The sequence below is a fragment of the Mustela putorius genome, unplaced genomic scaffold, assembly GCF_011764305.1.
Source record: "Mustela putorius furo isolate JIRA1106 unplaced genomic scaffold, ASM1176430v1.1 tig00003845_pilon_pilon_pilon, whole genome shotgun sequence".
In the NCBI taxonomy this organism is placed as follows: Eukaryota; Metazoa; Chordata; class Mammalia; order Carnivora; family Mustelidae; genus Mustela; species Mustela putorius.
Genome location: NW_025421998.1, coordinates 35,930,027 through 35,957,157, shown reverse-complemented (window position 1 = coordinate 35,957,157; position 27,131 = coordinate 35,930,027). Strand labels below are relative to the sequence as shown.

At 41.5% G+C, this 27,131-nt stretch overlaps 1 protein-coding gene across 5 annotated transcripts in view; it reads left to right on the top strand.

The window, feature by feature from the left end:
* Positions 1 to 288: 288 nt before the first annotated feature.
* The window catches only part of CDK6 (cyclin dependent kinase 6), a 241,466-nt gene continuing 214,623 nt past the window's right edge, over positions 289 to 27,131 (top strand). The window contains exons 1-2 of one of the 5 annotated variants that reach the window (XM_004776429.3): positions 289 to 442; positions 3,308 to 3,913. In XM_004776429.3, the coding sequence (XP_004776486.2) occupies positions 3,681 to 3,913 (233 nt within the window). In that variant the 5' untranslated portion in view covers positions 289 to 442; positions 3,308 to 3,680. Of the gene's footprint in view, positions 443 to 1,396; positions 1,525 to 1,687; positions 1,930 to 2,986; positions 3,197 to 3,307; positions 3,914 to 27,131 lie in introns of those variants that run through there. The other 4 variants (XM_013047832.2, XM_004776430.3, XM_013047831.2 and 1 more) reach the window with 4 other exon arrangements.

Below are 27,131 nucleotides of genomic sequence, written 5' to 3'. Positions count from 1 at the left end.
CCTACTCGGAGCCGAGAGCTGGGGAGCTGAGAGCCTCAGAGCACAGCCGGGTCTCGGCCGCCTCCCCTCTCTCCGGAAGGCTTTAATTTGCACACTTGCTTGCCACTGCGCAGCGAGCCCCTAACCCCCGAAGCCGCCGCCGGGTGGGTCTCCGGCAGAGTCGGCCTCCGGGGCCCCCGCCCTCACCCCCGCTGCTTCCCCGGCTCGGCCCCGAGCCCCAGTCGGAGCCCCGCAGCCCCCGTCCGCCCCCAGCGAGCGGCGCGGGCGGCGCCCTCCGCCTTCCCTCCGCCCTCCGCCGCTGTGCCCACCCCTTCGCTGGAGAGAGTGCTGGTAACTCCTTCCTCCGAGCTGGTTACCTGCTTTGCGCCGGGGTGGACACGTGCGAAGTTCCAACAGACACTCGCAGCCCCCTCGGGAGGCCCGAAGCTGCGGGGCCCCTCAGGTAAAGGCTGTGCGTTCGGGTGGGTGGGCTGCGGGGTGGGGTGGGGGTCCCCGTGGGAGATTTGGGAGCCTGGCCGGGGTCGGAAGCGAGAGTGTGGGTAGGGGTGACTGTGGTGTGTGTGTGTGGGGGGGGTGTATGTCTTCCGAATCGACTTTAGTTAACCCCTTACGAGCCGAGGCAGGCTAGTTACGGGCACCAGTTTTGGGGAGTTAGAGGAGTCTCCCCTAATCTGGCAAGAGGACATCCCACAGCAGGGACACCCCCAATACTAAGAGCCTGTGCCCGCTCCCAAGTAGCCATGCGCACAAACACCCACACACTCGTGAAGCTTCCTAAAGAGGAATATAAACTCTACTCGGACACTCATACAATAATCCACACTTTAAAATGCACTGCCTCTGGGGACTCCATGCGGGACTTTGTGTTAACGTGCCCCACATTTATTTCCCCACTAAAGCTCACTCTTCAGCTCGCGGAGGTGTGGGTGTGGCCTCCACCTACTCCACCAAGAGATAAATGTTAACGCAGGCTTCTTGCTGCCACCCCCTGCGGGGGTGTTATGCACACTGAGGAGGGCAGAGGCGGCCCGTGCACAGGCTTGAAGCCCCACAAGGACGCACGTTTGCTTTAGCTTCCCAGTTTACTTTTATAATTTAAAATATCCCAGTTAAAACGCACACCCTGCGGTGAGCAGCTCCGGGCCCCGCAGCGCGCCCCGCAGTGTGCACGTGGGGCGCATCTGCGTGTGCGCACACGCGGGAGTCGTGGTCCCAGTGCGGCCTCTTGTCGCTGCGCTGGTGGCGACCCTTGCGGTGCTTGGCAGGCTTCGGGAGAGGCACATGAAGGATTTCATTGAGTGTGAAGACAGAGAGCAGAGACAGAAAGCAGAAGGAGGCGGCTGCAGCCTTTGTAGTCGCGGAGGAATGCGGAAATGTTGAAGCACTATGTCAAACTTTTTTGAAATGGGGTCAAGTCACATTCAGCCAGCGTGGGAAAGCAACAACAACAACAAAAAAAAGTGGAGGAGAGGGGGGAAAAAGGCACTGTTGCTCCCGTTTCTCTACTCCGGAGCCGACCGTCCGGTGAACGAGGGGGGAGAGCCAGGGCGGGCGGTGCGGGGCCGGGCCGGGGCCTCGGGCGCAGCTCCCTGCGGGGGTGGGACGTCCGCGACGCAGCTTTAGCTGCTGAGCCTCGGGTTGGACTGGGGCGGGAGGGGGATGCGGGAGGGGCGGGCTGCGCAGGCGGCGGCGGCTCCTCGGCTACCTGTGTGGCCCTAGGCCTGGCTCAGACCCTCGTGCAGGCTCGGGGGGGCTCGGTCCTTGGCTCCCCCAGGATTTGCCTTCACCTTTTAAGGAGAGCTTTGAATGGAGTGTGTGTGAGGGTCTCTGCGCTCGCTGCGGTCCCTTCTGCCAGCACACCGTGGGGATCGCGCCATTTGTTTCTTTAATTCCTGGCAGCCGGCGAGCGGGCCAGCGGTTGCGGGGCAGGTAATTCCGAGGTGTCCCGGGAATTCCAGGCACGCGGCCGGCGTGGCGAATGTCCTACTGAGGCCGCGGCGGCCTTGGGTTGGACGCTCGCTAGGTCCTGGATTTCAACTGTATGGTGAAGGGAAGCGTGCCCCTACCCTACCTCCCCACCCCCGCACTTTGTTGTGCGGCGGGCTCCGGGGCGGGGGTCGGAGGGGTTGGCGCGTTTGGCTTTTGATGAGACCAGGCCTTAAGCCGAAAGAGGAATGGAGCCACCACCTCTGCTATTTAAGATCCAGAAGATCTGGAGAAGATCCAGGGAGTGGGAAAAGGTTCGCGAGTGCTGGCCCCGAGGGCGCAGTCCCCTCTTTCTCACCCCCGAGTCTTGGCATTTACTCCTCCCATTCCCAGACTTTTTAAGACGAGGGTGAGTTTTGATGAGGTTGAAATTAGCTGAGAATTTCAGGGCGAGACGGTTATGCTACCTTCCTCCCGAAGTTATTCTTTAAGGAGATGATAAGGTAGAGTGCGACGATACCCCTTTCTCCCACCCTTATGGTCTCGTGGGCGACTCCCACACCCCCTCCAACCCCCCCGCTCCAGGGCCCCACCGTTCCTCCTCTCCCGAGTAGCGGGAGCCCCAGCCCTCCCGACCTCATGGGTTTCCACCAGGGAGGTCCTCCGAGTCGGAGGAAGAATTCCGTTTCCAATCCAGACTTCTTTACCCCAAAAAGACCATTTGTGTGTGCAAGTCGTTTTTTAATGTCTCCTCGTAGAAAAACTGAAAGTAGAAAGAAAGGAAGCAATTTCCTAGCAGATGTCTGACCACCCCTTCTCGCACACTCCCAGCATCGGGTTACAGGGTCCTGGGAGCCCCCACCCACATTCTGCAGCCCCACAAGGGTGGACCCACAGTCCCTCCACGGCCGCTTGTGCACAATACCTGAAAGCCCCAGGGCACCCCGGGAGCCCCTCTCCCTGCACGTCCAGGCCCGGGGAGGAGGGGTGGGTAGCAGTGCAACACAATGATGTAGGGATAAATATTAAGCCGTGACATTGACGTGCCCGGCACCTCCCCTCCCCCGCGCTCCCGGCACACTCTGGGCTGCTCGGCACGCCCCCTCCCGTTCCACTGCGTCCCGCGCGGAGCGCTCGTCCCCGAGGGGCCCCTGCAACCTCTCCGCGCTAAGACGGCTCCAGCTCTGCAGGGAAAGAAAAGTAACTTCGCTTTTCTCGGAGGAACCAGGAAGGATTAAGCAGCCTGGGAGAGGGCAGGAGCGCGCCGAGGGTAGCGTTGGGGTCTTTATGAAGTAGGAGGAGGGGAGTCTGCGGGAACCCGGAGGAAGGCGCCTGGGATGTCTGATTGCACTTTTTCTTGTCCTCCCGTCTCTTTTTTTAGGTGGAAGGATTGTGGACTGAGACGCGCTCGGGCAGAGACTATGTAATCGCTTCGGTGTCTGTGCAGAGGACTGCGCTTCAGGGAGGGCAGAGGAGGGATCGGCTCGCTCCTTGGCGACTCGGCAGGCGGAGTTTCGCGGCGGCACCGGCGTTGCGCCCGCCCGCGGGGAGGTCGCTCCATCCAGCCCCAGCGGCCGCGAGAACCCGAGCGCCTGAACGTGGTAGTCAGCGGGGGCGAGGGAGAGCGAGACCGAGCTCCGGGGCGTGAGGGAGCGGGCCGGGGAGTCCGGGAAGAGGCGAGCGGCGGTCGCGAGCGAGCCAAGCGCGCCCCCCGCCCGTGCCAGCGGTGCCGCGCCGGGCGGCGTCTGGGCGGCATGGAGAAGGACGGCCTGAGCCGCGCGGACCAGCAGTACGAGTGCGTGGCGGAGATCGGGGAGGGCGCCTATGGGAAGGTGTTCAAGGCCCGGGACCTGAAGAACGGAGGCCGTTTCGTGGCGCTGAAGCGCGTGCGGGTGCAGACGGGCGAGGAGGGCATGCCGCTCTCTACGATCCGCGAGGTGGCGGTGCTGAGGCACCTGGAGACCTTCGAGCACCCCAACGTGGTCAGGTGAGGGGGGGAGCGGCGCCCGCGCCGTCGGAGGCCGAGCGCGCGGGGGAAGGGCCGGGGACCCTTGAGGCCGGAGGGCGGCTGGGGAGGCACGGCCTGTTGCCCTTACAGAGTGAGCGTAAGTTTGGTTGACCCAGCCGCAAGCCAGAGCCGGCGACCTTCCCACGCAGCGAGCAGAAAGACGAGTCAGGAAATGGGACCTGCGCAGGCTTCCCCGCGGCGGTGCCAAGTGCTCTGTTTTCTCCCTGCTGTCCCTGAAAAGGGGGTCCAGGAAGTTGGGTGCCTTTTAGGGAACGAGCCAACCTGAGACGTGCCCTGCCAGCCCCCGCATATTTTCCCTGGCCTTTGGGGAATTTTTGAGAGCCTGAGAATAAGAGAAGTGGCAGGGTGCGGTGAAAATCAGTAGGATGAGAACTTTTCTCATGGAGCCGAGTATAAATAAAGGTTTTTTTGTTTTGTTTTGTTTTGTTTTGTTTTTTTAAAATAGCAACTTAAGAATATTATTGCCAGTCACGTCTAGTTTTTCTTATTGAAGTTATATAGGGATAAATAAGTGTCAAGCAAGAGCGCCTGAACATTTTCTTCCACAAATATTGCTTGTTTGTATGTATTACTAAATGTCTCTAGTCTAGCATGGTTCTCACACTACTTCTTAGAATTAGTGATGTGTGAATCTAAGATGTGGAATCTTCAGAGGGTCAGAGGGTAAACGTTCTGCTTTTGCGTCTTCTGGAGGAGATGTGGAAAGTGGATGGAGAGACAGCATTTCTTAAAGCCTCTCCTGTGTTGTAACCAGTAATTAAACTGAAGTGTGTGTGACTAGGATAATGGTGTTTTCTTAGTGATCCTGGAATTTCCCCATTGTGTGGTTGAGATTGTGTGGTGTGTCATGCTTTTCTTTTTTTGAACAGATACGCTTAGTTTTAAGCAGAAAAGGAATGCATAGAAGGGTCTACAAATTTGGGTGTGATTTTTTACCTATCTCAGCCCTTAGGAAAGTGTTTGAAAAAGGAAGTCGTGGGGTGTTCTTCCTGTCCTCTCATCTATCTGGGGATTCTTTTCAACAAATACATGCCTACTGTGTGTGCTGTAGATGAAATTATGTAAATAAGCACAGCTAAATATTTTTGTAAAAAGTCAAACAATTTAAGATTAGTCATCAAAGTCAAGAGACCTGAGACTGACCTTTGAAATACCAAGACCTACAGAGACTCAGAGAGCCCAAGTGTCTACCAATCTTCCTGGGAGGTTTTGACTTGTCTCCCCTTAACCGATGTGATTTGTGTGGTGCTTTGTTACCAACACAGTTAGACTAAGGCTAGAAGGCTGCAAAGAATCATAAATACGTAAATAAGGTAGTAAATGGCTATGAAAATAGGACCCCCATTATAAACTTCTGCTTGAGCCAGTAAAAAAGAAGGTGTGAAGGATAATGAGGCCAGGAGAATGAGTGTTTTAAGGAAGATGGGGTCATATGTAACAGCAATAGATTACCTTTTGTGTGTGTTTTCTTTGTTAAAAACCAAGAGAAACTGTTCCTGTGAGTCTTTGTGATATTGGAGGAGAAAAGGGAGTATACATTTTGTCCCCTGTAACTTAGTTATCTTCCTGGAGGAATCACCTAGGTACTTCCCAAAAGATAAATTCTACCCCTGTAATTTTAGGATCCAAGTTTTTGTTCTCTTGTCTGTTGCCTGTGCAGTGTGTCCAGTTAAGGACCCTTACTTGTAAATAGATAAAATACTATCCTTCCAACCTAGAGGTGTTATAGAAGCACCCCTATGTAATGCTGTCTCCTACAAAGCACTGCTCCTGTAACAGGATGGTTTTTTCCATTGTGTTGGTAGATTTGGGCTAAACCATTCTTATTCTCTTGATTTATCCTCTTGAAATTGATTTGTGTTTAAAGATTTCTAACTGACCCATGACTTGGATTCTGTACTGAGAAATTTCAGGAGACAATACTTAATAAATTCAAGATGAAATTATCTAAAGGTTTTTAAAAACCTTATTTTGACAGATTAAGTGCTGATGATGACGCCTACCTCTTAGGAGTTGCGAGGAAGAGCTGAGATAGTGTAGATGAGAGCACTATGTAACTTTAAAAATGCTTTTAATGTCCAAGTATTATTTGTTTTCGTACTAATTAGTGGGGCCCTCATCTCGATCCAAGTTCCCAGTAAAGCATCTATTCCCCTTACCTTTTTAGTGTAACAAATCATACTCAAACCCAGACCCTACAGGCTCTGAAACCAAGAAACTACTTGGATATAATGGTCAGAAAAGACCATCAGTCATGTCATGAAATTCAGTGACTTGATGATGTCATCTTCACGAGCTACATATCTCTGTTCCATTTTGTTTCCTTCCTTTTCTCTTCCACCTCTGCATTGGGGCAATCATTGGTCCCCATGACTTGCCTAATTAGATGAGGAACTCAAGATTTTGCAGGTTGCTAATATTTATTGAGGTAGGGTCAAAAATCAAGGACAGAAAACAATACTTCTTTTCTTTCCAGGGGAGAGTTGTCAAAGTTGGACCACCCTCCCCATACCTGGCTTATTGGTGCCCCACAGGACCAGTAGACAGTGCTATGGCTGGTTCTTTAAAGACTTCTGAAAAGGACAGATGTCTTTGTAAGTGCCTTCAAGTCTTAAGTAATTGGTCATAATTATAGGCCCTTCCCACAGGTAGTTAAGCCTGTAAGCTTGAAGGAACATGATAAACATACTAGATTTTTCAAAAGTTGAGATTTGATTTTGATGGATTTGCCAGAAAGGCTGACTTGTTACTGCTGTACTGCCTTTATGCACAGGGGTAATGACTTGAAATTCTTGTTTCCCTGTGCTTGATGTATCCCAGGCCTGGGCTTGATCAGCCAGTCAATGTCTAGGATGTAAATTTACTCTTATTTTATTGTCAGTAATCCCAAATCCTAGAGCCTTTGCCAGAATTCTGTGTGAACCTGTGTTAGAGCTTCTGCACTCCACAAAAGACTCCTCTGTTTTACCTTCTGAACTCAATTTGTATATGGGTAGATAAAATAATATGTTCTATCAGCAGTCTCTTGATTCACCAAATATGTAATGATGGCTTGTTGTGTACCAGACACTGCTAGAATCTGGGGAATTCATCAGTGAACAGGTCAGAAAAAGTCTCCATACTTTTAGAACTTACTTCGTAGTTTGTCGTTCTTTTTCCTCTTTTGAAATTCACTTCTCTTTATTTCCAAGCACTTGTGCCATATTTAGCCTCACTAGTTGTGTAGAGCAACTAATACTTACAATAATTTGGTTACCAGGAATTTAGTGATTGAGTAACTAATATAACCAAAACACTAATCAGAATCAAATGCTTTTTAAAGCATTAGGAAGAGACATAGAGATAGATGTCTACAAGACATTATTGACATGTAACTAATAGATATGAACATTTGGGCTCCATGCATCTAAGAGGGATTGAGGAAGGACCTACTGGTTACCAGGAGGTTAGGTGCTGGGAATGATACTTGGGTAAATCACGCCTACTTCCCTCAAATAATTCCCCCCTTGTTTGAAGGAGTAAGATGATCGCCAAACCCTGATTCGTGAAATAATATTGTGTCATTACAAAGATCCTGGTAAGCACCACCAGCATTGTCCCCAGGGATTAAATTTATTAGCGTAATTCAGATCAAGTCCTGGTTCAGAAATTGAAACTAATGGCTTTTATCAGTGGATAAACTTAGGATATCTGAATATGTTAAATTATTATTGTTGGCATATTTAATATGGCTTTAAGAAAACACGTCAGAAAAATCCATGCACCTCAGTGATAAGTATTCAAGGAGAGTTTTCCAATTTTCTCTTTTTAAAGAGCTCAGTAACTTACAGTATAAAAGGAAAATAATAATGTGATTTTCTCTAGGGAAACCAAATCATTAAGAGGGTAGAAGAAACATGGCATACTATTTGGTACAGCATAAAGCTGAATTCTCAGGTGGGTTAGTTCATGGGAATCCTGAATCAAAGTATTACTTTGTGGGTGATTAATAATGTCTGTTAAGGGCTTGTTCTAGTGAAAGCAGGAAAAACAGGGGTTTAATTTGCTTTTTTTTAAGTCTCAGTATGTTAGAAGTATGTTTGCCCCTTCATTCTTTAAGAGTCCCTTGAAAAGTTTCCAATTTATCAAGGTTCTTTAAGAAATAAACATTTTCACAATTACGTTCTGCCCATTCCTTGTTCCTGCTGAAGAACTTGGTAATGTTGAATTGTTGGCTTTGCACTTGTATCCTTTTTACATAACTGTTAACACCTTGGAATTATTAGAATTTCTCTATTAAGGAGGAAAATGGCTTATAGAAGGAAATTTGTATAAATTTGAATATCTCTTGGTATATTTCTCCTATATTTAAGATTTGAACAAGTGAATATCTGAAAACAGACTCCCTGTTAAAAGTAAATTATCTGTTGTTGTTTTTTTAATGCCTCACTATCAGTGATTCCTTAGGAATGTTCTTTCAGATTGAAACCTCTAATACTTAAATTGTGTCATTGTAAACTCATGGACATTATTAGAGTTGGAAGGACTTTGGAAATCTTTCAGCCCTTTTATGTTTTAGGTAAAGAAATAAGGTCAGAGGTCAAGAAGCTTGTCCATCGTGCAGTTTATAAGCTGGTGACTTGTTCTAAGATCTGAGTACCAATTTTTTTAAAAAAATTCTTTTTGTTTGTTTGATGGAAGAAGCTAAAAGAGTGAGTACATTTCTAGTTTGGAAAAAATGAGCTATATGTAGACAAAGGTGCTGGTTTGCCAGGAATAAATGACATATCAATTCAGGAAATTCCTGAATTCTGCAGTATGCAGAATAAAAGTATGATGATTATCCATTAAATTCTGCCTTTAAAGAATTTAAGTAATAAGTATGATCATATAAACAGCTGTAGTTAAAAAATAACACAGGTTAAAAATACACTTGAGTAATAATAGTGAATTAATTTTAGACAAAACAGTAGGAAAGATCAAAATGCTTGTCTGATGAATGAACTGTTACATAATGTGGGCTCTGGTATCTACTACCCATATAATGAAACAAACATCAGAATACTTGAAAATTAGGCAGCATAACAACCTCTTCATACAGAAGCAAATACAGTGCTAATGCTTCCTGAAGAACTATCCTCACTGTTGCTCTATTTGTAGGAAGGTTCAGATGAGCTTGTCTTCCTCGGAAGGATATTGTGAGCTTCTTGGTGTAATAGAACATGGCAGACACGAAATCTGGGTGCAGGAGGTTTGGTGACAGGACAGGGTGGTGTGCTTAGTGTTGGTCTTTGTCCAAGGGCCAAGAAGCACCATTGAAAGTGGCTACTGGAAGTGATTGGTAACAAGCATGCCTACATGAAGGTCACCTTCATGAATTCATCATGTTTGTGTGATGAATTGTGGATTCCAAGCCTGCTGGGGCAGGTAAGGCAGCAATCAGTTTTGTAAGAGACACTGAGCAGTTGTTTTGAATATCACCAGCTTGCTGCCACACTTGATTTCGTTTCACCATCTGCACAGGCAGCTCTCTGCCGAGAGGTGAAGTCAGAACCTTAAGGCACGTGGCAGAATCCATGTGAGTGTGCATCAGTGGCCTGGAGGTCCATGTGGGGTAGGGTTATTACTAAACATTTTAGTAATTTCCTATGCTTGACCAACTGTTGGCTTTGTCATTTAAGTAGCTCTTTTAATTTCTTAGTACTTATTATCTGGCCTTCCTAAAGGACTTTAATGCAGTAGAATTAGAATCACAGTTATGGATTTCTGAATTGGAAGGGATCTTCAATAGAGCCTAGTCTAAACTCCCTTTGGTCTTTGTAGGAATTGTTTTGTAAATATGTAAAACACTTGTCTTATTTTTCAACTCTTTTATTCCACCATTGCATGCATTGTTGATAGAAAGTGACGATGGCCAAGGTTCAGATGCAGGTTTAGAGCCAATGTTAGCAGGACAGGATGTTAGTGGTCATGACGTATCAGAAAACACACTCTTAGGACATAAAAATTATTTTCAGTTTAAGGATTGTATGTTTCTGACTTGAGTCCAGGATTATATCTCTTATATCTATAAGTAACAACAGCATCTATAACTGTTAGTTCCCAGTGTATATTTTCTGAATGAATGAGGTCGAATAAATTAAATTATGAACCCCTGAGATGAGAACTTTTCATCCTTTTAGAGCTGCGTACAGTGTTAGCAGGTACCTCCAGCTAAACATGGGGAAATTACTGGAGATTAACTGCAATGCATCTGCACACCAAGACTATTTAGTAAGAACTTTCAAATACTTATATCCATTTTTAAATGAGACAGATACCCATTTTTTGGTCTTCACTGCTAGCATTGGTTTTGGAAGGTCTTCCTCTGCGTTTGCTCCGGGTAGCCTACAGGTACGCAGACGACTTCTTTTATCCTGACTTTGCTCCTTGCAAATCCACCTCTGGGACTTCAGCTGGGGCTGATTTCAGAATGTGCGCTCTGTGCCCTCCCCTGTACTGCTGTTTCTACCTGTTGAAATGCTACCCATGCTTCAGAGCCAAGCCCTAATGCTACCTTCTTTGTGTGTGGTCTGCTCCTGAATACCTACATTTGAATAAAATTTCTGTTTCTTTTGAACCCTGATGTCTTTGGACCTCCTTTGTGACACTCCGTATATGTCTGCCCCTTTATATTATTATGTCGGTTATGTAAGATATACTGTTAATCTTCTCCCAACCACCCTCTACCTTTTCACACCCTAGTTGTGTAAGCTCCTTAAGACAGAGAGTATCTTGTGGTCATGTCCACTTGCATCGTTTATCCAGTGGAAATAAAATGAATAAATGAACAAATGAACAAAATAATGGAAAAGAGGTTCATTTATTAAGGAGGGGACCAAATGGATTATTTCTGTCACATGAAGGTTAATACTAAGGAGTGTCAAATAAAAAGGGAAAAGGGATCTGTTTGTAGGATTATACTTACTTGGTTTCATGGGAATAATAAAAAAAATACTGAAAAAAAGAGAACATTTCATTTTTGTTTTACTCCAACCTGTATAGCTTAGATTGAAGTGAGTTTCAAGATTTAAGTAATTCCCATCATTAACTGTACAGTCTTGGACTTGATTTCTATACTGTAGTAAAGACATGAACATTAGGAAATGTACACACATTTAGTAAAAGATGAAAATGTTTGGAACATCTTTAAATATAAGAGTGGAAGATATTCTGAATACATTTTAATCAATTGCTTGAATTATTTTGTTTTTTTCCCCTACTAATCTTAATATTGTTGGCTTTCTTTACTGGAAAAACTGAGGAGGAGCAAAATTAAGCAAGACCTTCCTGATAGTTTCTAAAAGAATATCAAGACTCGGAATTCTGTTAAAACAGTCTTCTACTCCATTTCATAATTTGTGTACAGAGAATTTGGATTCCACCTTGACAAACTGGTAGGTTTAGTTAAGTAGTCTTCCAGCCAAACTAATTCCAGTTCCTCAAGACGCATGTGGGTGTGGTGTGTGTGTGTGCGCGTGCGCGCACGTGCATATCCAGAACAGTTGAATGCAAGATCTCTGAAAGAAGGAATGGTATTTTCTTGTTGCATTCCCTGTATGCCAAGCATTTAGTGTGGTGACTGGCATCTTGTATCCCAGAATAAATATTTGTCAATGAATGAATGAATGATTATATACTGTCTAGGAATTCAGATTTTACTTTTTTAGTCAGAATTGGATAATATGTCTGAAAGCATATGTGAGATTCATAGCATTAAACAAGTAATTATTGGTTATCTGTCATTCAGCATTTTATTCAATATGATCGACCTACATCTTGAAATATTTACCCAAAAAGTGGTATTAGATTGGGAAGCTGTTTGAAAATGGAGTCTAGCTGAAACAAGTCGACCGTTGTTGAAGTTGTAGAAGTTCATTGTACTCTTCTCTCTTCATTTGTGTATGGTTGAAATTTTTCATCATAAGCTTCAAAAATTTTCCTAGTCAGTGAATAGTGGTCAGAATACTTTGCTTTTCTTTTTGACTTCCTTCACCTATTAGCTGAGTGACCTGGAGTAAATTCCTCATGTCTCTTCATGATGGGTTTCCCACCATAAAATCTGGAGTTAGTTGCTACTCTTTTGAGCTTAGAGAGTTCCTGTGATCAAATGAAGTAGTGTATGTGAAGATCAGATGTTACGCCGATAGAAGGTGTTACTAACAAAATGAATTCCTGCCCTCAAGAAGTTTGTAATTTTGTGGAGGACACGAGCATGTACACAGATCTCTGTATGACAGATGGGGAGTATGTACTTTCATTTTTTTCATCTTACGGGTTGAAAGTATGATGAGAGCTAGTCATTTCTGAAAAGATGTACATTGGATTTATAGTAATTTTAGTAAAATACAGTCTTTAATCTGGGTATTGGTAATTGGTATCAAGTTTACCCAGTGCTGTATCCTTTTTATTAATGGATTATTGTAGAAGGATCTGAGGACAAAGTGCTCCTGGGAACATGCTATCAGACTGGTGGCAGTTTGATGATTTCTTCTGTATTTCACTGTTCAGATTAACAAGAAGTTGAATTCTTTGTTTTTTTTTTCTCTCTCTCTCACTCTTTTTTTTTTTTAAGGTTTTATTTATGTATTTGAGAGAGAGACAATGAGAGAGGGAGAGCATGAGAGGGGAGAGGGTCAGAGAAAGAACCAGGCTCCCCACTGAGCAGGGAGCCCAATGCAGAACTTGATTCTGGGACTACAGGACCATGACCTGAGCTGAAGGCAGTTGCTTGAACAATTGAGCCACCCAGGTGCCCTCTTTCACTCTTTTCTAAAGATTTTATTTTTAAGTAATCTGTATACCCAACATGGGGTTTGAACTTACAACCCCAATGTCAAGAGTTGTGTACTCTTCCGTCTGATTCAGCCAGGTTCCCCTTTCCTCTCTTTAAATTTCAAATCTCAAACAAAATTATTCCTTTTTATGTCACACATTGGCTTTTTAAAAAAATATGTATTTATTTGAGGGTGAGGGGCGAGGGGAGAGAGAATCCCAAGAAGACTTCCTGCTGAGTGCAGATCTGTCATGGGGCTCCATTTCACAACCCTGAGATCATGATCCAAAGCCAAGAGTGAGTCGCTTAACTGACTGAGCCACTCCTGTACCCCTAAAACTTTTTCTTTTGAAGATTGATTTATTGTTTGAGAGGGAGAGAGAGCAGGGATAGGAAGAGGGACAGAGGAGATGAAGGGAGAATCTCAAGCAGACTCCCCACTGAGTGTGGAGCCCAGCTGGAGGCTGGATCTCGCAACCCTGAGATCACAGTCTGAGCAGAAATCAGGAGTCAAACACTCAACTGACTGAGCCACCCAAGCACCCCCATTTTTAAAACTTTTTAGTGGAAATCAAGAAATTATCTGAGTGGTTTCGAGCTTTTAAATAATGTTGTCTACATTCCAACTACGTAGAATCGTTTAAATGTGGTTATTAAGTAGCCTTGGGTAAAAATGGGGTGTTTTCTTATTGAGCCCTGAGAAACCAAGAGATAGATTGAAAGATTGGGCTAGAGGGGGCTCCCAGTGCTAATCATGAATGAACTGTATTTAACTGTATTTAAATTATGGAAGTCCACTTACAGAACTAGGAAAGAAAGCATCCTTTCTTTGAAATAACACACCTATTACACATTAAGACACAAATGAAAAGCCTGCTAGTCATTACAAATTATTTTAAACCCATGGGATTTAATCAGTTTTAATTTAGCCAACTACTAGTACATTAGACTAGAGATTGGGGTTGTTGCTGCTATTTGGGTTTTTAGCTAAAACAGTTAGTATTGCAAAGAGAAAAAAAATTCTGTTTCAGAGGCATTACTCTCTATCCTTTAAATGTCAGCTAACTCAGAATGATGGGATTCATCTCAAGAAGAACCATATAAGAGCATGGTTGAGGCTTGCCTGGGTGGCTCAGTTGGTTAAATGTCTGCCTTCAGCTCAGGTCATGATCCCAGGGTCCTGGGATTAGGAGGACCCTGCTCAATGAGGAACCTGCTGCTCCCTCTCCCTCTGCCCTTCCCCTCCCCACTTGTATTCTCACACACTGCTCGCTCTCTCGCTCTCAAATAAATAAATAGAAAAATCTGGGGGAGAATAAAAAAGCATGCTTGACACAGTGGTAATCATTCTGAATCCAAGAAAAACAGGACTTTTGAAATTAGTTAAGAGTAGCATCATTGTTTATGGAAAGGGTACTTTTCCTTAGTTGGTAAAATAAAATTGGGAGGTGAATCCATCATTAGGCACATAGAGAACGGTCTGGAGCTGTATCTTGTGATCAGAAAAGACCTCATGCTTTCAAGGTGTGGCAGAAGATGAGGTAAGATGGGGTTGAGGTAGAAGTGAGAGAGTGAGGGGAAGATGTAATATGGTCATAGAACCTGGGATAGCTTAGGTAAATCCGGTCTTTTAGACTTCAGAATCTAAAACCCAGTGATCTGAAAGTAGAGTTCTGCCATATATGGGAAAGCCTCCAGCAGTTATTTGCTCAAATCTTTCATTCCATAATAATAAAATGGAATTTTATATTCTGATGACTTTTTCTTGGGAACTTTATTTCCGCCATCTTCACATTGTCCTTGTGCTTAGCACTCAGATATTTGTGAATGTGATGGGTGACGTAACAGAACACATGCTTCCCATTAGAACACAAGCTTCATATGGGCAGAAATAATTTGTTTTGTTCACTGCTTTATTCCCAATGTCTAGAACAGTGCTTGGCACATTGTTCAGTAAATGTCTGCTGAAGATCCAACTGAATGAATAGTTAAGCTATGACTAAAGATTACTCTTTTCCCAGTAATTTTATGGATAGCAAAAGTGTAAATTAGCACCAAAATTTAGCAGATACATCATTTTTCTATTCACTCATTAGTATTGCACTTAAAACTCTTCAGCATTAGATGGTCTCTAATAATTATAGTAGTAAATTGGATTTTGACTTAGGAAGTGGGAGTTACTTAAATAATTTAATGGTTAGCAAGTAGATTGAATACTAAGATAATATTCCTTTTAAACTAATTTTTCCACTGTTTTCATTAGTTATGAGTTACAGTTTTATGTGAAATTCTGAGTTACAATTTTATATAAAAATATAATTTTACATGAAAATTTTAAGTGATACCTCAAATGGTTATATCATTTGTCGCAGAATTGATTTAGATGTTTTGGTGGAAGTTTTAAGACATGGTTTCAGATTCTCTGAGTTACGAAGCTTTATAAAAAGGGTTGTTACATGCTCTTCTGAAGAATTTGACGTAGCTGGCAAGCCTTTGTATAAGTGGCTATTGCTGTCCTCGCAAGTAGTGAAGCCCAAGTGGCCAGTCCCAACTTGAACATCCCCCAGCCCTCCTATTTGGTATTAGCATTACAAGCACCTTCCTTCTCTGCTTAAATCAGTTGATGGTGATCGTGTAAGGAATCTGACATTACTTGGTCAAGACCAGCTATAAAGAATAACAGTGATAATGACAAGAAGAAAAGGGAGAAGGATAAGGAGAAGGCTGGGGGGAGGGCGGTGGGGCTAGGGAAGGAAGGAAAAAAGGAAAGAAGGAAGGAAAAGGAAGAGGAGTAGAATAGAATATCCGGTATATTGCTGGGAGTTGTTACTAAAGTAGAATACTTAGGGGACTTGTTAGCAGTTTTTGTTTCAAGTAATTAAAATTTTCTGTTAATTGTTCTGGTTCTTATTGCTGTGTAATAAATTGGCCCAAAATTCAGGGGCTGGAAGCAGCCATTTTCTTACGCTCAAAGATTCAGTGGGTGGGGAATTTTGACAGAGCACAGTGAGAATGTTACATCTCTTGCTTCGTGATGTCTAAATGCTTGAAGTGGGGATAAAGAAGCAGGTAGGGGGTTTAGTCAGCTGGAGATGTCTTTATCCTCAAATCTGTTGTTTCCTATCAGACTGGGTGATGTAGAACAGGACCTGAGCCGGGACTGTAGTCCCACCTTACTGCTCCTTCTGGTCTGGGCTCCCTCTCGGCATCAAGGCTTCAGAGTAGTTGGACTTAGGGATGGCTCATGGCACTGAAAGCCAGTCAGGGTCCCTAGGAACAGGCAGTGTTATTTCTGCCACATTCTGTTGGTGACAAGTGAGTTCAAAGCCTTACAGATACAAAGGAATGGGGCATATATTGTCTTTTATTGGAAAGAGTGTTAAAGAATTTGTGTCTTCCTCTTTCTCTTTTTTTTTTTTTTCTGTCATCATGACATTCGTACTTGGTGATTAGTACAGAAGGATTATGATTTAAAAAAAAAAAAAAAGGCAAGGCTCCTACCCCAATTATCTGTATTTCCCATACTCAAATACAGCTTCTTTTAACTCTGTTTTTGGTGCTTCTGGTAGTTGGATCTGTTAATCTAGATAAAATACTATGCTCCATTTCTTGATACTTAAACTTCCATTTCTTGATATTTAAACTGTTGGCTTCCTGCTCTGAAAAATGAGGATTTAGCTCATTAATACTACTCCCTGTTCATTTTCTTCACCTTTTGTTAGGGCTGTTTTTATTTCATATAATAACTTAAGATAATTTATCCTTAAACGTCAGTTTTTTGTTCGTTTTTGGCAGTAAACAATTGATTCTCCATTTAATAAGAGAAGGATATTTTATCCTCCTATCCTTTGTATTCGTTTTAACATTACAACTTTTATCATCTACTTTATTGAAGTTAAAGATTTCCATTCTGTTCTGCAACCACAACTGCGGGTCCAGTGTTTTAATTCCATGAGGTCAGAGGAGTCTTTCTTAAACATGGACATCTGGATTCCCATTTCTTACTCTGCATCACTTTTTAAAAGTTGTACCCTATTTTAGTAGACTTCTTGTTTAGACCAGGGTGTTTTTATACTGTTTTGTTTTTCCTGGAGTTTACAATTGCCTTTCTATTTTTTCATGCACTGTTCGCCTTTATCACAGCCTAAACTTTTTTTTCAAACACTTTATCATACCACCCATTTCTGTTGAATTGCCCATTTCCTGAAGTTTCTCTGAAGTTTTGGTTTATTCTGGACTGGTTATTTACTGGGCCTGATGAACAGTTCTCTTCCTGAGACTTTTTCACTGCCCTCTGGGTTAGAGCCACTTATTCCTGCATCCTGGCCTTTCCTCTTTAATGGTTCACACCCTTGTTTTGCAAGTTTATGTTTGCAAGTAACTTCCTAAGAAATTGTGTATTGAAGATAAGCTTTCTGAATCCTCACCAATTTGAAAACATTTTTATTGTTCCTCATATTTGATTATAGTTTGACTGTTTTTAGAAGTCTAGGATGAAAAATTTTACCGTTGAACTTGAAAGCCATTGTTCTCTCTCTGATGAAGTTTGCCAATGAGAAATTATCTGCCAGTATGATTTTCTAACTAGTTTTTAGTAACTTTTCTCTCTGGGAACTACTAGATGTGTTCTCCAGAAATATGTTTCTCTGTGTGGTGCTTTCTTAAATTAAATTTGCTGGGGGTGGGGTGCCTGGGTGGCTCAGTGGGTTAAGCCTCTGACTTTGGCTCAGGTCATGGTCTCAGGGTCCTGGGATCAAGCCCCAAATTGGGCTCTCTGCTTAGCAGGGAGCCTGCTTCCCCCTCTCTCTGTGCCTGCCTCTCTGCCTACTTGTGATCTCTCTCTCTGTCTGTCAAATATATAAATAAAATCTTAAAAAAAAAAATTTGCTGGGGGGTGCCTGGGTGGCACAGTCAGTTGACCATTCAGCTCCTGGTTTTGGCTCTGGTCGGAGCCTCAGGATCATTGGATCAAAGCCTGCATTGGGCTCCACACTCCGTGGGGAGTCTCCTTGGGACTCTCTCTCCCTTTCTCTCTGCCCCTTCCACTTGTGCTCTCTGAGATGAATAAATAAATCTTCAAAAATAAAAAAATGAGGGGCACCTGGGTGGCTCAGTGGGTTAAAACCTCTGCCTTTGTCTCGGGTCATGATCCCGTAGTCCTGAGATTGCCCCTGCTTTAGGCTCTCTGCTCGACGGGGGACCTGCTTCCCCCCACCCCCTCTGCCTGCTTGTGAGGTCTGTCAAGTAAATAAATAAAATATTTAAAAAATAAAAAAATTAATTGATGAATTTAACTTGCTGGGCATTCTGTGAGATCTATATGCAGATTTGTTTCATTTTACTTTTAAAAATTACTTCTGTATTTATTCTGTTCTTTCTTTCTGAGGTTCTCCTGCTAGTCAGATACTTGATATTTCAGTTGGGACCTTGAAAGTCTCTTAAAGTTCAGTTTTACAGATTGGATCTCTGTGTGTGTCTTGCCTTCTTTTCCTCTATTTTCTAACTATTCTGTTTGCTTTGGTTTTGTTTTGCTCTGTATTCTAAAGAAATCTTCTCTATTATTTTCCCAACTGTCTATTGAATTTACTCTTGGCAATTATATTTTAACCTCAGAGTATCTTTTTTTTATTGTTTTGTTCTCAGCTTGCTTTTTTTTAAAAAGTATTTCATTCTGGTTTCATGGATGTAATATGTCCTTGAATAGTTCTAAATGTTTAAAAACTTCTCCACATTATCTTTGTTTTAGTAAATGTTTAGTTTTTAACTTTGTTTTCCTATTGCTGGATTGTTTCAATGCCTGGTGATGTTTGGATATCCTTTGGTTTTTAAAAAATCAAGTTTATTGAAATGGAGTTTATATACAGTAAAAGACATCCATTTTAAGAGTATATTTTTATGAGTCCTGAAAAATATATATGCCCACATAACCACCATCAAAATCAAGATCTAAAACAATTCCATTACCCTGAAAGTTCCCGCAGACCCCTTTGCAGTCTCCTCTCTCTACCTGGACCCCTGGCAACCAACCACTAAACTTCTTTCTGTCATTACAGATTATATTTGTCCTTTCTAGGGTTCTGTATACGTGGCATTAAACAGCATTGTGTTCTTTTGTATCTGGCTTTCATCACTAATTCCGAAATTCTTTCATATTTATTGTGTCAGCAGTTCATTCTTTCTCAGTATGTGGCTTTGCCACAATTTGTATATCCTTCCGCATGTTGGTAGTTATTTGTATTGCTTCCAGTTTGGGGCTATTATGAATAACGCTGCTGTAAACATTCATATACAGGTCTTTATGTTGATATGATATATGCATTCATTTCGTTTGCATGAATACCTAGATGTGGTCTTCTGGCTTGTATGGCAAATGTGTTTAATTTTTAAAGAAATGGCCAAACTTTTCCAAACTGGTTGTACCAGTCTGTATTTTCACCAGTAATGTGTGAAGATTTCATTTGATTTGCATTCTGTTCAACACTTTATGTTGTCAGTCTTTTTAATTTTAACCATTCTGTATTGGGTGTGAACTGATACTACATTGTGGTTTTAATTTGCATTTACCTAATGACTGATGTTGTTGAACATCATTCCATTTGCTTATTGGCAGGTGTCTTAACTTCCTTTGGGAAATAATCTATTCAAATATTTGACCATTATTTAAAACTGGGTTATCTTACTGTATTGTGAAAGATATTTATATATTCTGGAAAAGACTTACAAATTACAAAAAGTAATTCTACCTACATGGTAGAATAAGACTTTTAGAAAAAGACTTTTCCAGAATATATAAATATCTTTCATTTTTCAGGCGTATAGCTTGCCTTTTTCTTTTTCTTTTTTTTAATGATGTCTCTCAAACAGAAGATTTTAATTTTTTCAAAAGTCTGACTTACCATTTTTTTCTCTGATGGTTTGTCCTTCTTTTATATGCCATCTAAGAAATCTTTGCATACCCCAAAAGCACATACATATATTTTTTTTCTTATGTTTACTTCTGGAATTTTAAGTTTTTTGCTTTTATGTTAAGTCTGTGATACATTCAAGTTAAATCTTTGTGTGTGGCTTGAGGTAAGAGTTCATTTTTCTCCTTGTGTAGAACCCAGCTGCTGTAGGACCATTTGTTGAAAAGTCTGTGCTTTCTTCAATTTGGATTACATTGGCAACTTTGTAAAAAATCAGTTGACCATATTCATTTGGGTCTATTTCTGGACTCCATTCTGTTCCATTGATTTGTGTATCTGTCTTTTTGCCACTGCCATAATGTTTTATTTACTGTAGTTTCACAGTAGGTCTTGAAATTAGGTAGTGTTAGTTTTCCAACTTTGTTCTTGTTTTTAAAATTTTTTTTTTGCAATTTTGCCTTTTGAAATTTTGCTAAGAATTTTTACATCTGTGTTTATGAAGGATATTCTGTAATTTTCTTTTTTCATGATGTTTTAGATTTTGGTTTTGTGGTAATACTGGCCTTATAAAATGGGTTGGTAAGTGTTTACAGCTCCTCTGACAGATTTTCTGTAGCATTAATATTAATTCCTTCTTATACCTTTAATAGAATTTACTGGGAAGTTATCTGGGCTTAGTATTTCATTATGGGAAGGTTTTAACTACAATTTCTATTTCCTTAATGAACATCAGGCCATGTAGGTAGAATTACTTTTTGTAATTTGTATTTTTCAAGGTATGTGTGTGTTTCATGGTTTTTTTAGTTTATTGGTATAAATTCTTTATCCTCTTTTATCTTTAATGTCTGCAGAATCTTTTCATTCTTGATATTGGTAATTTGTATGTCTCTCCCCCCCCCCTTTTTTTTCTTAACCATACAGGTAGAGTTTTGGCAGTTTTATTGATGATAAATCAGTTTTTGGTTTCATTAATTTCCTTTATCATTTGTCTTTTGTCCAGTTTATATTTACTTTTATTTTTATTTTCTTTTCCTATTTACTTTGGGTTTAATTTGCTCTTTTTACATCCTAAAATAGAAACTTTTAGTTCATTCATTTAGTATTTTCTTCTTTTCTAATGTAACCATTTATGTTGCTTTATTTTCCTCCCATAAATTTTGGTATATTTTGGTTCCATTTTCATGCAGTTCAAAATATTTCAACTTTATTTTGGTGATTTTTCTTTGACCCATGGGTTACTTAGATTTGTGTTCTTTAATTTCCAAACACAACAGGATTTTTCAAATTCCTTTCTGTCTAAAATTCTGTTGTGATCAGAGAACAACTCTGTATGATTTTAATCCTTTTTCAATTTATTAAGACTTCTTTTGGTCTGTGTAGTTGATCTTGATACATTTTACATTTGATTCTTTTTAAGCATCTTTCTTTTCCTCCCTCATTGTGTTCACATTTTCCTTTAGGTCTTCTAGCATATTTATAATATTTATAAGGGTTGCTTTGATTCCTTTGGTATTCTGTAATCTCAGTCTTTTCTGTGTCCATTTCTGTTGATTGAATTTTCTCTTGGTTATGGGCTACATTTTCCTCTATGTCTGCATGTTTAATACTTTTTATTGGATGCCAAACATGAATGTTACGTTGTTGACTGCTGGGTTTTGTTCTCTTCTTTTAAAGGGTTTTGGACTTTGTTCTGGTGGACAGTAAAGTTACTTGTGGTTCAGTTTGATCTTTCAACCCTTATTTGTAGTTTTTGTTTTTGTTCCTTTTATGGGGAGAGGATCTAGTGTAGGCTTTACTTTAGGGCTAGTGTAGGCTGACTACCAAGGCATTAGCCTTTTGTATTCTTTTCTTCTCTGGCTGATGGGAACAAACTGATTTCTTGCCCTTTGTGAGCTCTAGGAATCATTCAGTTTACAACTTCCTAGTCATCGTTCTTTCCTCAGAAGTAGTTTTTGCCTGGTCTTGTCCTGTTTATGCAGGTTGATATACAGGAAAGGACTCAGTAGACATGTAGATTTCTGAAGCTCTTCTTCTGGGTGGCTTTTTGTTCAGTACTTTGTCTTAGAAATTTTAGTCACCTTAACCTCCTTGTCGTCTTAGCTTCTTGATATCTTCCTACTCAACTCAGTGATACTATAATCCTCACTTTGGTTCCTCCTCCATGTGCCTGTGGTCTGGAAATGGCATCCGTACAGAAAGCCGCAAGGGCAGTTTAGGGCTTCCCTCATTGATTTCCCTGCTCTCAGGGATCACTGTTCTGTACTACCTAGAATCTGGTGTTTGAAAACAGTTGTTTTATATATTTTTCTAGTTTTGATGTTTGTGGCAGGTAAGTCTGAACTCTCTTGCTCTCTTACTGCCTTGTGTATCTGTTAGTGTTTTTTTATTCTTTTTTATAAAAACTGGGTAGCTGATATGGCTGTTAAATAAGACTTTTCCTCCCTGCTAAATCTCATTTCTTTTTCTTTTTCTTTTTTAAAATTCATTTATTTGAGAGAGCGTGAGAGAGAGAGAGAGCACAAGCAGGGGGAGGAGCAGAGGGAGGAGTAGAAGCAGACTCCCAGCTGAGCAGGGAGCCTGATGTGGGGATCAGTCTGATTCCAGGACTCCGCGATCATGACCTGAGCTGAGGGCAGATGCCTAATCGACTGAGCCACCCTGGTGCCTCAAGATCTCATTTCTGAGTAGAAAATCTGGGAGGCCCACTTGGAGCAGGGATAGAGTATCTTCAATCACACTCACTTAGAGTAGGGGTGAGTGAATGGCTTTACTTTTGAATGAATAGGAAAACTGGCTGTCAGGATGAGGAAGAGCCTCCAAATACCATAATAAGAACAGTTTTATCCCAGTGTCCTTGGTATTGGGATGACAGTGGGGATGCTGACCAGTGCAGTTACCTGTTACAGACCTTCCTTCAATTGACTCCCCTGCTTGGGCTGCCTCTCTCTCTCTCTCTTTGTCCATCACATCTGCTGGCTCAGTCCTGCTCCTGCTTCCTCCACAGTGCCCTTATAGCTTGTTCTAGGGCACTGGCCTTCCCTTCAGTAGAAATATTCGAGCCCCTGATACTCACTGACTTACAAAAGTTACCTCTGTATACAGATATATATACACACACAATGCATATATAATATATAAATAATATATATGTTATATATAATATATAATATGTATATGTTAAAATGCACAAAAATGATTTTGAAATGAAAAAAAAAAGCCTGTAATTAAAAGGTATTTTCTTAATATGGTTCCTGAATTACATATTCACCAATCTAAGGACCAGTATCTTATTGGTGACTTTCTCAATCAGCTTGCTTCTGTTTATTTTGTCATCCAGAAAATCTACTAAACTCTCAATTTTTTGATGGCATCTTTCTTTACGTAATGGGTTTTTCTTTTTCTTTAGCAGTATATTGAGAAAGACTGGAGGCAAGTATTTGCAATGGGTCTGCCATTTTTGTTGTTGTTTTTAGAGAGGGAGTGGGCAGGGGCAGAGGGAGAGAGTGAATCTTAATCAGGCTCCAATGCCCAGCACGGAGCCCTAGGCAGGCCTTCATCCCCTAACCCTGAGATCATGACCTGAGCCAAAATCAAGAGTTTGGACACTTAGAAGATTGACCCACCCAGGTGCCCTTGCAGCTGCCATTTTGAAGTGGAAGTCCCATCCAATCTATTTCTTCAAATAAAACATTAAATAACTAAAATGTCATTATTTCTTGCAGTTCATTTTGCTTTCCTGAGTGGGAGCAGCAGGGTGTCGCCAAAGATAGTGGCCTGAAAATTGCTTATAACCTATAGGAAGTTTTATTTATGTAGCAATCTTCACATTCGGATAGATCAGTAGTAGTGTGACTCAAGGAATAGCCCATACATTTCACCAGGAGCAAAAAACATAGAACATATACTCTGGAGACATATGGAAATCATGTGAGATGGATTTTCCCCTGATTTTTGTGGCATGCCTTAATTTTGCTGACATTCTGGAAAAGAGCTGTGTATGTAGAAAGAACATTGTCACTGTCTTCCAGTTGCCTGTTGCACCTGGTGATCTACAATCGTGGTCGTTCTTGGTTTTCATACTATCATTTCTAGGTTTTCATGTAGCATCCCAACAGCTGGTGCAAACCCGTAACATGCAGTAAACTAATTTGACATCACAGTGGGAATGTTAGCCAATTGATTTTTCTTCAGAGAAACCAACTGAAAAAAATAAGCCCACTATGAATTAATTCTTTGCAGGAATTTCCCATGTCTGATGACTTAAAAGAATAAATTCTGCATGTAAATGAATCATTACAAGCTTAATTGAAGCTTGTTGGATACTCAAGATTACTCACTGTGGTGTGTTTCTGATGGAGACAGGAAGTGAAAAAGCAAGGTCTATGAGATTTTTTTTGTGCATGAAGTCTCAGCCAGTCTTTTAATGTTTCTCATTGAGGCTTTGGTCGCTAGGGTAAATGACTCAAGGTATCTCTTGCCGCTTAGCTGTTTTTTAGGGGGAATTTCCCCCCATGCTCCTCCCTTCCCCAAAATAGCTAATTATGTACTGAAGTTTCAGGACATTGTTCACAGTTTGTGAAGTCAGCATATTTCTGGAAGCTCACTGTGAATGTAATTCTTAGCTGTACTGATGCTTTTGTTTCTCCGTCTCTGCGACCAGCGCTGTACTGTAAGGACACAATTCTATCGCTATTTTTTCCCTCACATTTGATGTGGTAGTTTGCATACAGCTGCAGAGTAGACAGTTACCTTTGAAAGGAACATTTGGCTGCTCTAATTTGATTAAAGAAAACCACCTCAATCATTTCTAGACTGAGAACGTTTTCATTTTAACTTGGCAGTAGGAGTTGGGAATGTACTCACTGCACTTAGATATGTGGGGGAGCAGTCAGGGAACAAAACCAACGGCTCAAATGGAGACCGCTTTGGTGCAGTTGTTTTTGTTTTTTTGTTTTGTTTTGTTTTGTTGGTTTTTTTTGCCTTTTTTTTTTTTTTTAAGCCTAACTGTTCTATATGATTTATTCTCTTTCTCTCTCTCTCCCAAATTTTCTACAACCTTGATTTTCACCTCTGTCCCCCTTTCACGGGCTTTTCCTTAGCATTTCCAATAAACTGACTGTGGTAGAGTTAGAATTCTACCCTAATGTGATTTGAAGGACTTGGAGGTCCTCAAAAAATTCTCTCATTTTTATATAAAAAGAAAACCCCAAGCATAAATGACTGTGAATTGGACATGCTTTCTTGGCCACCATTGAGTGGCTGAAAAAGTTTTTTGACCATGTGTGCACAGACCAAGGTTGGGAATTGAGTCAAAAGTTGCGCATTCTGTCAGAAGCCTGCAGTCCTAGTGCTAGACGGTTATTAATTATCTCACATGTATATCTTTCTGCGATGGAAGAAAGTCTTCATCACCCAGTCAGTATGACAGTTGAAAATACATTCTGCTCATTGTGGGTTGGCATCCACTTTATTCATGTTATTGGAAATGATTGAGCAGGGGCTTAGTAGGGTAAAACCATGTCATGAACCACAGTTCAGCAGTGTAATATATGGTGTTCTTGGGAAGGTCCTTTGGTGGCATCCTAAAAAGTTTGACTGTGAAATTTTAAATAAAAAAGGGTGCACCTGGAGTCTTGGAACTACAATCAAGTTATTATTAATTGAGCCTTGGATATTATTGATAACTCAAGAGTCAAGGTCAGATGTGTGCTCACATTCACATTCTCCCACCTGACCATGTGACTTGGCGACATTGTCCTTCTCACCTGTCTGAGCTTTAGTTTCTTCATTTGTAAAATTAGGACACATACTAAATGATGTTTCTGAATTTAGGTTCCTGTTACATGTTTGACACTTGGCAAATACTTAATTACCTCACTGCCTCTGCCTCTCCTTCTTGGTATCACCATTCTTGGTGTTTGGTGTTTGGCTACTTGGAATGTTTGAAGGGAGAGTGGGTTTTGTTCATGCAGTATGTGGCCAAAGTCAGCAGAGTCCCCTTGAATTTCTGGTATAATGTGCAGCTCTCATTCTCTTGGACAGAAATTATTAAGTCCAGCAAGACTCCATTAAGTCCATCCAGCTTTCCTATGGATAAGCAGCCCTAGGCAGACCTTGTATCAGGTACTAGTTAAGATATGAGCACAGCGGATATGGAAATTAATTGTTCAGCAAATGTTAGCTGGTTGGTAGAGTTATGTTGTCATCTTGAATTCTTTTCCATCTTGTGTCCTCTCTGGGTGCTAAAATCATTTCCACATTTAATCTCAAGATTCAATGAAGTCACCCTGGTCTGTTCTTCCTTTTGAGAGTTAAGGCCAAGAGACAATCTTCCTGTTTTGTTTTCACACATAGTCGGGAGAATGTAAATCTTTTTTCAGTCATGTCTGGGTCATCTAAGTGGACAGAGACTGCAGAAGGGCTGCAAAGATAATTGTCCAAAGGCCACTGCTATATCTGGGATTTGGCGATCCAAGATACCGAGTAGATTCAACTTGGTACATGTAGTTGAATCCCTGGCTAGCTCACAATGCTGTTTTGTTCCATAATATAACTGAAAAAAAAATTACCTCAGTGCAATAAAATAGTGCAAAAAGTGATGCCTGCTGTGTTTGTTTTGTTCAGTTACCAAAATTACAACGTTAAACAAGATTTTAAAAGTTAATTACCAGTGATTGAGGAAAAGTTGATTTAATTTGAATATGTTTTTGGAGACCTGAAGAGATTCTGCAGAGAAATGCTGAGTGCTGGGGCGCCTGGGTGGCTCAGTTGTTAAGCGTCTGCCTTCGGCTCAGGTCATGATGCCAGGGTCCTGGGATGGAGCCCCCATGTTGGGCTCCCTGCTGTGTGGGAGGCCTGCTTCTCCCTCTCCCACTCCCACTCCCTGTGCTTGGGTTCCCTCTCTCTCTGTCAAATAAATAAAATCTTTTTTAAAAAATGCTGAGTGCTAATTTTTTATGTCACTTCAAATTTTCTTTTTCTTTAGTAAAGTATTATTGTGGTATTTCTCATATAAAATCACCTTTTTAAAAATGCACTTTTATATAGCCCAGTACTACTGAATACTGTCCGTGTTCTACTGTTAGTGTTTCCATATTTACTTCTTTTTTTTTTTTTAAAAGATTTTATTTATTTATTTGACAGAGAAATCACAAGTAGATGGAGAGACAGGCAGAGAGAGAGAGAGGGAAGCAGGCTCTCTGCCGAGCAGAGAGCCCAATGCGGGACCCAATCCTAGGACCCTGAGATCATGACCTGAGCCGAAGGCAACGGCTTAAACCACTGAGCCACCCAGGCGCCCCTCCATATTTACTTCTTGTGTGGACTCTAATTTGGGTGACAATGTAAACATTCAATCCAGTGAAATTATTGTACGCATCTAATGAATTGCTTGGAGCCTGAGACCAAGATTTGGTTTTATTCCGTTTTTTATTTTTTATTTTTATTCAACTTTTTTTTTTTTTAAGATTTTTTATTC